Source organism: Anopheles ziemanni, chromosome 2, assembly GCF_943734765.1.
Source record: "Anopheles ziemanni chromosome 2, idAnoZiCoDA_A2_x.2, whole genome shotgun sequence".
NCBI classification, from domain to species: Eukaryota; Metazoa; Arthropoda; class Insecta; order Diptera; family Culicidae; genus Anopheles; species Anopheles ziemanni.
The window spans coordinates 85,992,487-86,006,215 of record NC_080705.1 but is presented as its reverse complement, the minus strand read 5'-3'; the positions used below and the strand labels follow the sequence as shown (position 1 = coordinate 86,006,215).

The following is a 13,729-nucleotide window of genomic DNA, read 5'->3' as shown; positions in this document are numbered from 1 at the left end:
GTTGGAATATTGTGAAATAAAAGTTACAATTCTTTCTTTTTGTTGGACTAACATAGCACACACTCCCTTTTCAACCGCATTATCTTTAACTTTATTTCATTCGGAAATACAGTCGAACCTGGAGGTCGAGAAGTGGATTCGGAAAGAGAGGAGAGGGACATCACTAAAAGGTAAGCCGATGTTTACGGGTCACGTTTCGCCGATAGCCTAGCTCAATCCTGGAGGTCCTAAACCCAGCTGGTTTAAACTCTGATATCAACTCTTTTCTCCAGACACTACTGCATTTGCTTATTCGAATTACGATGTAACGTCGACTTCTCGGTAGATTTGTTTCCGTGGTGGGTATAATATATGGTAATATAATTTCACGAGGCGTTCTATATTAGTAGATGCAACAGTATTGCGATTGAAGAGAATAACGAGAGCAAGGTTAAAAGTAATACAATCACACATTAAAATCAAATTATGCTGTCGAAGTGGAACGGGGACATTTTTATGCGCCCCCAAACCCTAACGACGAGAGCTGATAAGAGCGATGGGACACTTGCAAGCTTCGAGCCATCAACTGTAGCGTTCTACCACGGATAAGCCGTACTAGGATCAACAACATAGTCCTCCCTCGCCACCTTCTTGGGGTTCATCTCTTGTACATTATTCGATTGAAAATATTGTCATGTCTTTTTCGATCTCATCTTTCACTACCCAGCGGAAATAGGAACAGGAAGGACAAGCCAAGTCACACATCGATTGAATTTTATTTTATTTGGAATGAGACTCCGGAACGACAATATTCGATTTGCGCGGTTTCTATCAGGTTCGAATGAAATGTAAGAGAGGAATTCTTCACAAAGCGAGGAAAAGGGTTTGAGGAAGATAATAGCCGTCCGGCGACTAAAATTCGACGGGAAAGAAATAGGACTGTTTGGAAGTGGGGTAGAAGAAAACATTAACTTAACAGGTGTGCCAAAAACGTAAAAAATCCGCATTTGATAAACATGAACAACTAAAAACAACTGCAAGTAGCTTATTGCCCTGGCTTACTTCCGCTTAGACAAACATCGATTATTCTAATGGCGCTTGTTGTAATCATTTTTTTTGTTACTGTTTTTTTTAACTAGTACATTGCTCTCGCGAGCCTGCCTGTGTGTGTAAACTTCAGTGGCTTTAGGGTTTGATAGTACACTTACGCTTAACGAGCCCCATCATATTTAGCGAAAACATGTGCCTTTACATAGATTTTACTTCGTGACCTGGAAGTTCTTGTGCACCGTCGGTTTGATGTCGTACACCAGCGTAAGGATCTCCGACAGCAATGCCGCCTTGTTCACCGAAATCGAACGGTTCATCTCCTCGATTTTCCGGACCGTATCCGCATCGATCTTGGCCGCCACCCCCTCGCGGCTGCCCATGTGCTGCGGAAAAACGGGGAACGTTTACGATCAGCTGCTGTTTTACAGACTAATCCTTGTTAGTGCTTACCTTCGCCTCGAACTCTTTGAACTGTCGCTCGCGCTCCTGACGGTATCGTTCAATTTCTTCCTGTGCCTCCTCCTTGGCTTGCTTCAAACGGCGTTGCTTTCCTGCAAACGAAAACCATTCGCGTCATTCATTTAACCCACTTTATGATAAAGGGGCATAAATTGGGAGGCTCGTAGCTGCAATGAGCTGCACAGCAAGGCCAACAAGTGAGGCGTTCGCTGCTATTGTGTACTATCGATTTTTCGTGTGGCGACTCTTGGGATCGAAATAAAGAAGCAAAAAAAAACACAGCACTTACGTTTCCGTGCTTCGCCCACTTTTTCAGCGGCTCGCTTTTCTGCGGCCAGCAATTGTTGAATTCCTTGTGTTTGGCTAGCCATGATAATACTTTCAGGACGTTAGGTGATCCGATATATCCTGTTTTCTTGGATTTTCTGACGACTTTTTGGAGATCTCCTCGACTGCAAGTGAGTTTTTTTTCTAAAACTGCGATTGACTTTGAAAACGTCATCTATTCACTGTGGGATATAGGACGGTGGTTTCGAACACGTCATACACAAATTATTTTTAATATGCTGTTCAATTAAAAATATACTTATATGATACTGCGTTAACAAATGGACCTTCAAACCATCTTTCTAACTAACTAAGCTTTGATGTGCAAAACCATGTTTTACAATGTACCTTTTTCTGTTTTGTCCGTTCATCCGTGCTACAGTCTTCCACAGTGATTAAATTTTCGTAAATGCGTTTGACATATCGTTCAATGAAAAAACATCGCATTAAAACAGGAAATAAATGGAAAGAAGATATTAGAACACATGTTATTTGAGAAAACCCTGAATATATTTTACAAAGTATTGAAGCTATTTTTCAATGTTTTACTGATGTTGGTTAAATTAAACAATTGGTTGATTAATCAACGCGATGTTTTTTCGGATTCGAGGATTTTCGAAATGTCACAAATTATCATAAACCAAGGTATGTACATTGAAAAGTAGCTTTAAGCACCTTGGCAGCAGTCGATGGAAAGTGAAACAATTTTGGCAGCGTTCCTCAACAGTGGAAAGGGAATTTTCACTCGCACAAACACGAAATTTGTGTTCTTGCTAAATTACATTGATTCATTGAATTAATCTACTCAAATTCCAGTTGTTCACCAAACACAGCATTGCTCCAATCAGTAGAAGTAGTGATCGCCTGTTGGCATCTCGTTTTCATCAACTGGATCAGCAGAATTAGTGGCTGATTTTGCGAGCCAAGCGTGCGAAAGAGTCATGGCGTCGATGCGCGTTCCTGTGTTGTTTAGTGTTCAGTTTTTAAAGCGCTCGTAACCTTTTTGTGAGGTTTAAACAAAAAGTTTGCATGGTCCGGTGGCAATTTGATTGCGATCAATTCGAAGGCAAATAACGCCACTGGCAAGTAAACGAAGCATCGTCGCCACTGGAAAAAAGCGATACAGAGCACTTGGGTGCGATACAATTCCTGCTGGGCGTCATCACCTCATTGTTTATGTGAAAAATAGTTTGTAGAACCAGTGCATGTGCCGTTTGCGCGCATGTTAGACATACGCCGCTACCTTTGGCAGTGCCGAAGGCATCGCTATTTCTGATATTTTTACGGCAATTTTATAAGTGAAGAAACACATGGCGTTAAATTTGTGGTACTCGATTATCTAGCGTATATACCGCTGTAGCATAATGTCAAGCTCAGTGTTCAAAGTGTACTCTGCCACCAGCCGGGATGGGCTGGAAGGTGACGCCGGCTCTAGTGGCGCTAAAGAATCCGATCTCAACGCTAGTGCGGTGCACGAAGAGCTAAAGATCGATTCTAATTTGGTAATATTAGTCAACAAAGATGGAACAGTGTCGGTCGATCAAAATACGCTCCAGAGCTTGCTAGGTAATTGTTTACATCTGTTCCGGTACATTCGTTTTTCAGTGTTTTGACATTTTCTTTTCCCGCTTTTTCCTTTACCCCGCGACGCCGCTTTATTTTTGTTGTTTCTTTGATGTTCCCGTTTCCTATTGGAAATAGTGCAGTGCTTTAAATTAAATAAATAAAACATAAAAATCTAACGATCCATTTTCTTTGATTTTAGCAAATGAAACTACAGACACGTCCGTCAGTGTGGTGCGAATAACTTCTCCAACGCCCAGCATCGAGAATGAGATCGAAGAAGACCAGCGAAGGTTGAAGGAAGCGAAGCAACAAATGGATGCGGATGCGGGTGGTAGTGGTGGCGCCGGGAGCTCGAACGAGGACTCCTCCGAGGAGAGCAGCTCCGTGGCGGGTACAAGCTCCGGAGCTTCCAGCGTAACTGGCGTGGCGACTCGCCAAACTCGAACAGCGGCCCCAAGGAAAGGGGGAGGTACCGTACTGACTATGGAAGACAGCGATGATCCGAAGCATGTCAGCCTGACCGTGGAAGCGTACTATCCACCGGAGGAAGCGTCCCATTTTGCCGCACAAGTTCTTAGTCTCACCGGGTACCAGCATCCGCTTCGGAAGGAAACCGTGGATATCGACTACCTAAAGCACATCGTTATGAACGATCATTGCTACACGCCGCTGACGTCGCCAACACAAAAACTGCCGCCACGGTTACCGTTCGATTCGTCCGAGGTCGACTCGTCCGAGGAATCGTCTTCTGCCACGGTTCCGTCAAGGCCGAAAGTGATCACGCTCTCTCACCCCAGTTCGAAAATCGCTAACCGGCGGAAATCGCTCGGGCTTAAGGGCAACAGAGCTGGTGTCCCGGTTCAGGTGGTGCGAAACGTAACCGGTGCCGAGGGTACGAAGTCTCGAAAGATTTTGGCCATTCCAGTACCGGCAGTACGACAGGAACAACAACAGAAGCCGAAAGTAAACCGACCTATACGCTCGACCGCCCCAACGGATTCACTCGAAATGGACGACGTGGACGAGGATGAAGAAGACGACGAGGTGGACTTTGACTATTCGGAGGAGGACGAAAGTTCCTACTCGGAAGAGGACGACGATGAGATGGATGCCGATTTCAGTGTCAGTGGAAAACCATCGCCCAGAAAGCGAAAGCCAACAATCAAGAGCAAACCTTCCCCGAAGACTCCCTCGCGGGCCCAGTTCAGAAAGTTTGACATGAAGGAACTCGTTGAAAAGGAAGCAGCAGCTAGGGAAGGTGGCAAACATAAGGTGACAAAAGTTTACGGTAACAAAACTCTGGGTGGAAAAGGGTCATGGCCACAGCAAAATGTCGCTGGCAAGTTATCCGGTCAAATCCCGAAGTTTGTGAAAAAAGATGGTCCTCGTGTTCACATTGTTCACACTCCAACATCGACCGGACCGTCGGTCACCACGCCACCGACTAGCAAACATCAAATGCATGGCCTCCCGAAAACGCAACCGAAGACGGAACCAAAATCGACTCCAGTGACTCCGACTACTCCGAGTGTAGTAACTCCCGTCGCTACGCCTGTCCCTAAGAAGGAAAAGAAACCCAAATCTAATGCACATGATACGGCGCTGCTGAACGATATGTCGGCGTTGTTCTCCACTCCGGACATCATCAAGAAGGTTAGCGCTAGTAAAGCGACGACACCAACGACACCTTCCCCTGGCACGGCAACGGTTCATCCGCTGGCATCCGTTACAGGTGGACCGCCGGCCATGGCTAAACCGACCCTAGTGAGCACATCGGTGATGAAATCGGTTGAACCGAAACCGACACCGGTTCCGGTGTCCCTTGCCCAAGCCGCCATTCCTCCGCCAAGTCCCGCGGTCGAGCAACGATTGGATATGATCAATGCAATCGTACAGGAAGAATTGCATCAACCAAAGGTTGCCATCCCGGTCCCCGGTGGATCCACCGTACCACCCTCGCCGTCTCCCGTGGAAATTCCGAACATTGTCAAAATGCTCGAAACATCCTCCAGCAGCGTGGTCGATGGCGGTGTTGGAGGAACACTGTTGAACACCGCCATGCTTCCCGAGGTAAAACCGATGGAACAAATGGCACCCGCGCCCGTCGTGAACCTTCTGCCCGACGCTAGTATTCTCGAGGCGCTGAATAGCAACCACGATGCACTGCCGGACGAGCTCCTCGAGCATGTGGCGGAACTGGCAAAGAACAAGGAGCTGCAGGAAATTCTCGACAAGCAGGTGCTGAGCGTTATCGGTACCGACGGGCATGGACTTCTCGGGCCATCCTCGGTGCCGATGGGTGGCGTACTGACCAACCTAATACCGGAACAACCGGTGGTAATGCCGCAACCGACGACGAGCATGGTCACCACCTTCCCGCCAGTGGAGCAAAATGTCCCGATTCACAACGAACCAACCGAGCTAGGTGGGCAGCAAATGTTGCAACCTCCTCCGGTGGTAGATTCTCCAACACTGGCACCAACGGGCAAGGATCAAACGGCGGCGGCGTCGGCGGCACGGAAGGAAGCGATTCTGGTTCGACGCAGCGATGGTCGGGTAATAACATTGCCACCGATCGAAGCACCGGCCACGCGTTCCTCAAAGCGGCGCGCACAGGGTGGCACACCCACCGTAAACACTCCCTCGTCTTGTGCGTCACCGGCCGTTGTAACCGGGACCGAGTCAGCGTTGGATTCTTCGTTCGTGCAAACACCGAAATCCTCCCGGCAACCGAGGGGCAGCATACACACCCCATCCACCTCAAGACCGGCAACACCGGGACAAACAGTGGTGGACGATGGTGGCACGCCCGGTACCGGCGACCTGGTCATCGATGAAACCAAGGGTAGAAGAAACACAAAGGTCCGCCAGTCGGTCGATAGTCGCGTGAAGCGAGCGAGTAGCTCCAACGTGGCCATCGCTGTGGAAGCCGCCCAAGACGACGATCTCGAGTCGGATGAAAGCTGGAACTCCGAAGACGACCCGGATCGGTAAGATAAAATCCCGAATGAAACTGGGATTCCAATGTGAGTCGAAACTGACCGGCCTTGGGTTTTTTCTGTTTTTCGCAGCCTGTGGTGTATCTGCAGACAACCGCACAACAATCGGTTCATGATTTGCTGTGACTCGTGCGAGGATTGGTTCCATGGCAAGTGCGTCAACATTACGAAGGCGATGGGTCAGCAAATGGAACAGGACGGCATCGAGTGGACGTGCCCGAATTGCCTCAAGAAGAAACAGGATCGTCAGGTATGGATTTGTTGACCCTTGAACCATAAAATCTATACTATCTAGAGTTGTGCCTGATGAATCTTTTGAAGGGATTCATTCATATGAATCTTTCACCTAAGATTCATTCAGTTTGTTTTATGACTCTTTGAGGGCGAAAATTGATGAATATTTGGAAACATTCATGAATCTTAATGAATCTTCAGTGAATCTTCATGATTCTTTCATGGGTATCGATCGAGCGAGCTAAACAAGGAGGTATTTCCTTCCCGTTTAAGCTTTTTCTTATTCAAAAAATCATGAATCTGAATCAGAATTTCCCATCTCTTATACTAACCTCGTTTGTTTTCTTGAACATTCCATTTTAGCAACCAAAAATGACCGAATTCTTGGTGTCAAACAACGACAGCAGCAAGGGTGCTAAGGTACCGGCAATTGCGAAACCTGCCCAGGGTACCAAAGCGGTCATGACACCAGCCACCAGCGAGAAGGAAGCAAACTGTGTCGTGTGCAGCAAACCGGCCAAACCGAGCTCGATCTATTGCAGCGACGATTGCATTCGAAAACATGCGTCGAGTACTGTGGCCAGCACGGCACAACCAGTTGCTAAGGTGGAAAAAACACGTGAACGACCACCGTCGACTACTCCATCGGTTCCGAGTCCAACCGTTTCGAAAGATACCAATGTGGTAAGAATCAATCGTCTGATATTTTTGGAAGGTTTTTTTTCTATTTCATTTAATGAAAATTTGAAAATGACCAAAACAACATTATGGTAATAGTTGTTAGTAACATTGAAGTACAATATATTGGCTTTTTTAATTTTACTTGATTTGTTTATGCTTTCTTCCGCAGGTTATCGTAATGGAACGGAAATCCGGACGCTGCATAACGGGCAAGAACGCACCCTCGCTGGAAAACCTCAAGAGTTGGCTCGAGGCTCATCCCACCTTCGAGCTCGTCCCACCCGGATCGGTTCAAGCGTCGATCATTATCGCGAAACAGGCCGAAGTACGCAAGGCGCAGCTTGCAAAAGAGGCCGCCGAAAAGAAGGCCGCTGGCGGCGCAGGACCAGCTGGAACTACTACTGCACTTTCCACCACTACTTCCTCCCCCGGCACCGGTGCACAGTCGCCGAAGATTCAAACTCAGCTGAAATTAAACGAACAGAAAAAGTTGGTCATAACGTCGCAGGCATCGAGCGCGGGTTCAAAGGCGATCGGAGCTACGAGCAGCGCATCTTCGAAAAATCCTGCCGGTCAAAAAACCCCGTTAACCGCGATCGTGGCTTCAGCTTCCGGTGTAAAGACAAATTCCACCGCCAACCGAACGTTGGGCAGTTCCGTGAATCAACAGAAAGGCGGTAGTGGAGCCGTACAGTCGTCGCCTGCGACACCTGCGGCCAACGCCAGTAAGCAAAAGAAACAGACCACTTCGTCCTCGTCGTCGGCGGGATCGGCGGAATCGACCAAGCAGTCCCAGCATACCAAACCGGGAACTACGCCGGCCGGTGAAAATATTCGCGTAACCGTTAAGAAAACATTGAAGGTATATATCCTAACGTCGCACTTAGTTGCACTACATGAGGTTAATGTTTCGTCGTTGCGCTTTTTTCTTTTCTTTAGGAGCATCTTATGCAACGTACGACTGAACTGAAGGACGACAGCCCGATAACCCGTTTGACCGAAGAAGAGATTGACCAGTTCGTCAACAGTACGGAGCGGGAGCTTTTTGTTCTGTTTAACAAGGACACGGGCATGAAGTACCGCGCGAAGTACCGCTCGCTCGTCTTCAACATAAAGGATCGCAAGAATCTCTCTCTGTTTCAGAAGATTTCGGAGAAATCGATTGAGCCAAAGCAGCTGGTAAGTTTAGTACATATACTTTCTTTTGCTAATTAGAACCGATTATTGATTACAAATCTCTCTTTATCATTACCTTGTTCAACTTGTGTAGGTCCGTATGACGGCCGAAGAGCTTGCCAGCCAGGAGTTGGCGCAGTGGCGCGAAAACGAAACAAAGCACCAGTTGGAGATGATCAAGAAGTCGGAGCTCGATTTGCTGGCTTGCGCCAAGAACTACGTCCTAAAGACGCACAAGGGCGAGGAGGTGATTGAAGGGAAGACGGACGATCGCATCCAGCTGGATCCATCGACGGCCGTGGCGGACGTTGTATCTCTGCTGAACAATTCGGCCGTAAGCAGCACCAGTGAGCTGGACGATTCTTCGTCCGGAATGAAGGACAGCCTGTACCGATCGAAGGATTACGACTACGGAGGAGGGTATGGAAAATCGTACAGTGGAATCTACAGTGGGTCGATAAGTAGCAGCAGTTTTGCCGCGGTGGCGAGCGGTGGAAATAAATCGGATAGCGGCGCCGGTGGGGGATCTTCTTTGTCGGGTTCGGCGCGCAAGAAGGAATCTCGCAGAAGTCGCAGCCGCAGCCGTAGTCGGGGCCACAAGCATGATCGCGAACGGTCACGGGATCGCAGCAGATCGAAGCACAAACGCAAGCGCAGTCGGGAGCGAAGTCACGATCGGCACTCAAGTCGCGATCGAGATCGTGAACGGGAGCGGGACAGGGAGCGAGATCGGGACCGTGATCGCCATCATCGGGGAAGTGAGCGAAGCAAAGAGCGTTCGAAGCACGACCGAAAGGGTTCCCGGGAGAAGGACGGCTCGAAACGATCGTCTACGAGGCCGAGCAGTCGCGGCGCGGACGGGACGGATCTGTCTTCAAAAACCACTGCAGAAGGCTCCGAGCGCAAGGAAGAGAAAACCGACGGGCAGAGTAAGTCGTCCGTGGGTTCATCGAAGAAGCGCACCGGAGAGACGTCCACCAAGGGATCGGCGACGATCGATGTTCCCCTGACGTCCCCTACGGTTGTTAGTGCTGATAAGCCGACGGAAGTGAAGGCGTCAACAAAAGAAACCCCAGATAACGAGCAGTCCAGGGATGAGGAAACGGCATTGGTAAAAGATCCTGGAGTGAATGTGATCACAACGGACGATAATAATGCCACTGTGAGTGCTGCGGAGGGATCCGAACCTAGTACAGAGACGAAGACGGATCAGGATCAGGAACCGAGCAGCACCGTTACGATTCCGACTCCTCCACACTATCCCTACGAAGGAGAACCCCCGAGCGATGCGGGGAATGCTGGTGCCGCCGCTGGCACGGAGATCGACGAGCGAATGGTGGAAGCGGAAAAGGACCACTGGAAGGGCAGCGTTCACATGGTCGATGTGGCGAGCGTAGAAATGTCGATCCGTTCGGTCAGTGGCGAGGTGCATGACGTTACGAAAGATTTTACCGAAGATTTGAACATTTGTGGTACGATCAAGCCGGAAATTGTGTGGGAGTACATCGGGCAGATCAAGAAGAGCCCCAACAAGGAGGTCTGTCTCGTGCGCTTCCATTCGACGGAAACCGGTGCGTACTACACGTTGTACAGCCACCTGCACAGCCGCAAGCGGTACAGCGTGGTGAAGACGCCCTCGCCGGCGATCAAGGATTTCTACATCTTCCCTCTGCCTGCGGAGCAGATGATACCGATGATTCTGAAACCGGTGCGGGGCATTGGCATCGTGGAAGGGGATCGCAAGCCCAACCTGCTGCTGGGTATACTGGTGAAGATCAGAGGAGGAAAGCGCGGTGCGCCTTCCACTCCTGTCAGTACGCAGCCACAACTCAAAGTAAGTACCGTTTGCGTTTTTAAAGTTTTGGGTATTTTTTCGGATCGATTCGTCAATCTTTCGAGACTCATGAATCTTCTGCGAATAGCGATATTAATCCTTACAGATTAATGGCTCCCAATGATGCATCAATCTCAACAGATTCTAGTCGAGAATCGTCCGATGAGATGCAAGGCATATGAATGTTTTCACGACTCACGAATTGAATCTTGATTCCTTTAAAAGTCATGAGTCACCAAGATTTCTAATTCTTTTCTTATTTGTAGAGATTTATGAATCATTGGGAGTCATGAATCTTTAACGATTCACAGAAGATTCATTAATCCCAAAAGATTGATGATGATAATGAACCCCCAAAGATTAATTTATCATTCTGAAAGATTCTTTTATAAAAGATTCACATGAATCAGATTCACTCAACACTAGTTGAGTCGCCTCCATCGTTTCACGAATCTTGAAAGAAGACTCATGTGGAAATCAAATGAAATTCATGATTTCCTGAAGATTAATGAATCTTTAAGGTTTCAACCTCACAAAATGCATGAGGCTTTATGAATCCTGAAAGAATTATGAGTCTTGTTAAATTTAGGGATTTAACAAGACTCATAATTCTTTCAGGATTCATTTATGAATAGTAATGAATATAGAAAAGTCATGAATCTTTCGGACAAAGATTCTGATTCATGAATGTTGAAAGATTTATTCAGATTCATGAATCAGAATCTGAGTTATTCAAGTCTAGTCTGACAACAATTGTGGGGTAATTTAATAAGAATTACGACTCATATTCCGATCCGTGAATCTGAAAGCATCTTCTGCGATTCATTCAGATTCATAAAGAACTACGTCATATCTTTTTTGTTAATAACTTATTTGAATCTTCTACAGGTCGCTCGGCGTCAGTCCAAGCACAGTATGAGTGCACTTGGGTCATCCAAGAGCTCAGCTGGAGGCAGCTCAACCACAACAGACCCGCTCTTGCAACAGGTAATTACGAAGTATGCCACTAAGCAGCCGATTGCATCCGGGAATAGTATCGTGGGAAAAGATGGAAACATCGAATTGCATCCCGAAAAGGGTAAGAACCTGCCGCCAACGAAGGAGGGCGTAGAATTGGGACTTGGAAGCATGGATATGGACATTGACATGGATATTATCAAAGCGCCAGTTGTAGGAAAAGGTAATTGATAATTGAAACTACTTTGCAGAAGCGACATAGTATTTAAAGATTTTTCTAACACATTTTTCTACCTTTTTTCGCTTTAAATAGTAAGCAATATTTCGTCGGTTCTGGCGATGGTTGGTGATGGCAATAGCAATAGCAGCAACACGAGTGCAACCGCCCACGCATCAATGACCGAATCGAGCGCGATGCTGATCGACGATGACGAAGATGAACCGTACTCACCGGGCGGCGGCAGCGATGATAGCAATTTTGCCGATGTAACCGCAATCGTGGACACGTCAAAGATGGCAACGCGAGTCACCGGTGCGGATCCAACGCTTGATCCCGAATCGGAACGGATGCGCCTTGCCATGGACGAGCTGAACCGGAAGATCGCCGAACAGAAGAACGAGATCGTTGGGCTAATCAGTATGGCCGAGCTCAAGGAGGATGAAATCAATTCAGCCATTCCACCGTCGTTGATCCAGGATATTCCCATCCCGTCGAATCTGTCGGAGATATTGGCCAGTATTAAAGGTAGCGCGAGCAGTAGTACCAGCATTGGAAACGAACCGCTTGGCGCACCGTCGACCGTAGGAGGGATGGGAATGATCGCGAAAGAAACACCCTCCACACTGCTGGTGCCCGACGTCGAGTCGGCTGCGGCCGTCGACGACGAGGAGTACAACCCGACAGCACCGTCAATTTTTGCGAACTACAAGCCGGCTGCCATTCCCTATCCCGCCATTCCCGTCGCCAACAGCCAGGGCGATATCGACGAGCGAATCATGCCAGCCGCGCTTCCCGTCGTGTCGCCCTTCGATATGGTTGCTCCACTCGCGGCGCAGGCGGGCATCGTTCCCGGTCTGCCAGGAACGGCGCTATCGGCCAGCGTAAGTGCGCCACCTCCCGTCGATGGCGGCGGTGAAAGTCGCTTAGCTAAGCTGTCCGAAGAGGAGCTACTCAGCATGGTACCGGATGATGCGATGCTGCTCGATTCGTCGTCGAAAGATGCGTAGGATCGTTTCCTTCCTGTCGATCAATTGATGAGAACGTTGGTGAGTCTAGTAATGCCTAGTATAGAAGGTAGGGTATCGGTTAAGGAGGATGGTACATTTAACATTTACTGTGTAAGGATTATGAGATTAGAGAGTATCGGTAGAGAGCAGGATTGCATGAAAGCATTAGAAGCAAAGCTAAAACAGGAAATATCGGGAACCATTCTTCCTCCCTTCAATCCTATCTTTTCTATCTCCAAGTTCCAGCTCCATTCCTGTACAATTGTTCTTCAAAAACTGACCTTTCCCCGATTGCTTTGATCAATAACAATATTTTAAAAGCATGCTCTAAAGTAATATATTAAACGCGCAAAAGCAAAAAAAAACATTAACCTCTACTCTATATAGACCTCCCGTACCAACGAATGTGCGTTGTATCTCGCAATCGTTATGTATTAGTGATATAAATATAATAAGTGATACAATTTATGGAATAAGATACCTGTGTACAGCAGTTTAGCTGATGATCTTGATTGTACATTAACGTAATAGCTGTCGAAAGACAGACGCAACTTCGAATGAAATAATTCGTGCAATATTATTACTTGCACACTCCTAACCACAGAATCACAGGAAATGCAAATTGTCACATTGAAGCAAAACGGTTACAGAAAAACTTTTCTCTGTTTGACCGGGTAGAAATGAAAGTTAAATAGAGCCCATACACTTCTTTATTCTGTGTGATTGTGTGCATGTGTGTGTGTGTATGTGTGTATGTGTGTGTGTGGCACTTTGGTGATGTTCCGATAGTTTGGTAGAAGCAATAGTGCAGATCCGATGGATGAATCGAGAAACAACCGTTTGGGAAATGTGATCGTACATGACCAAAAGAGAAGCATTATGCATTTATTGGTTTTTTAAGGCACTGCAATGAGTGGATGATAGATGACGCTAATGGTGGGACATGAGAGCATTATTCAATTTGAATCATAGGCGTACAACAGCCGACCGACCCGGATAACTCCTGGAGGCTTGCTGTGGCAACCGTGTAATAACACAAATAAATGAATAAATATTAATATGAACGGTACATGTGTTGTATTTTGCCAAATTCATCCTTGTTTAACTTTCTTGAAAGAACGGCGACTGAACGTTAAAATGCTCAACATTTTTTCATATTCATTTCTTAAAACTAGCTGCGTCCATATATTTGGAGCCTCCATTTTTTCATTACATTACAATCATCATCTGTAATCAGAGA

The 13,729-nt window shown here is 47.3% G+C and overlaps 2 protein-coding genes across 2 annotated transcripts; one reads left to right on the top strand and one right to left on the bottom strand.

Annotated features, from left to right (window-relative positions):
- Positions 1 to 71: 71 nt before the first annotated feature.
- LOC131282806 (V-type proton ATPase subunit G-like) lies at positions 72 to 1,954 on the bottom strand. The gene is made up of 3 exons (XM_058312348.1): positions 1,778 to 1,954; positions 1,480 to 1,580; positions 72 to 1,412 (listed from the first exon to the last, which is right to left on the bottom strand). Exons 1-3 carry the CDS (start codon positions 1,857 to 1,859, stop codon positions 1,239 to 1,241), a joined length of 357 nt encoding a protein of 118 aa, XP_058168331.1. The 5' UTR covers positions 1,860 to 1,954; the 3' UTR covers positions 72 to 1,238.
- A 661-nt stretch (positions 1,955 to 2,615) lies between these two features.
- On the top strand, positions 2,616 to 12,490 carry LOC131294606 (uncharacterized). Its single transcript, XM_058322651.1, has 9 exons — positions 2,616 to 3,381; positions 3,581 to 6,371; positions 6,453 to 6,630; positions 6,978 to 7,298; positions 7,465 to 8,157; positions 8,235 to 8,474; positions 8,566 to 10,305; positions 11,194 to 11,485; positions 11,576 to 12,490. The coding sequence occupies exons 1-9, from the start codon at positions 3,180 to 3,182 to the stop codon at positions 12,487 to 12,489; spliced, it is 7,371 nt and encodes a 2,456-aa protein (XP_058178634.1). The 5' UTR covers positions 2,616 to 3,179; the 3' UTR covers position 12,490.
- Positions 12,491 to 13,729: the final 1,239 nt, after the last annotated feature.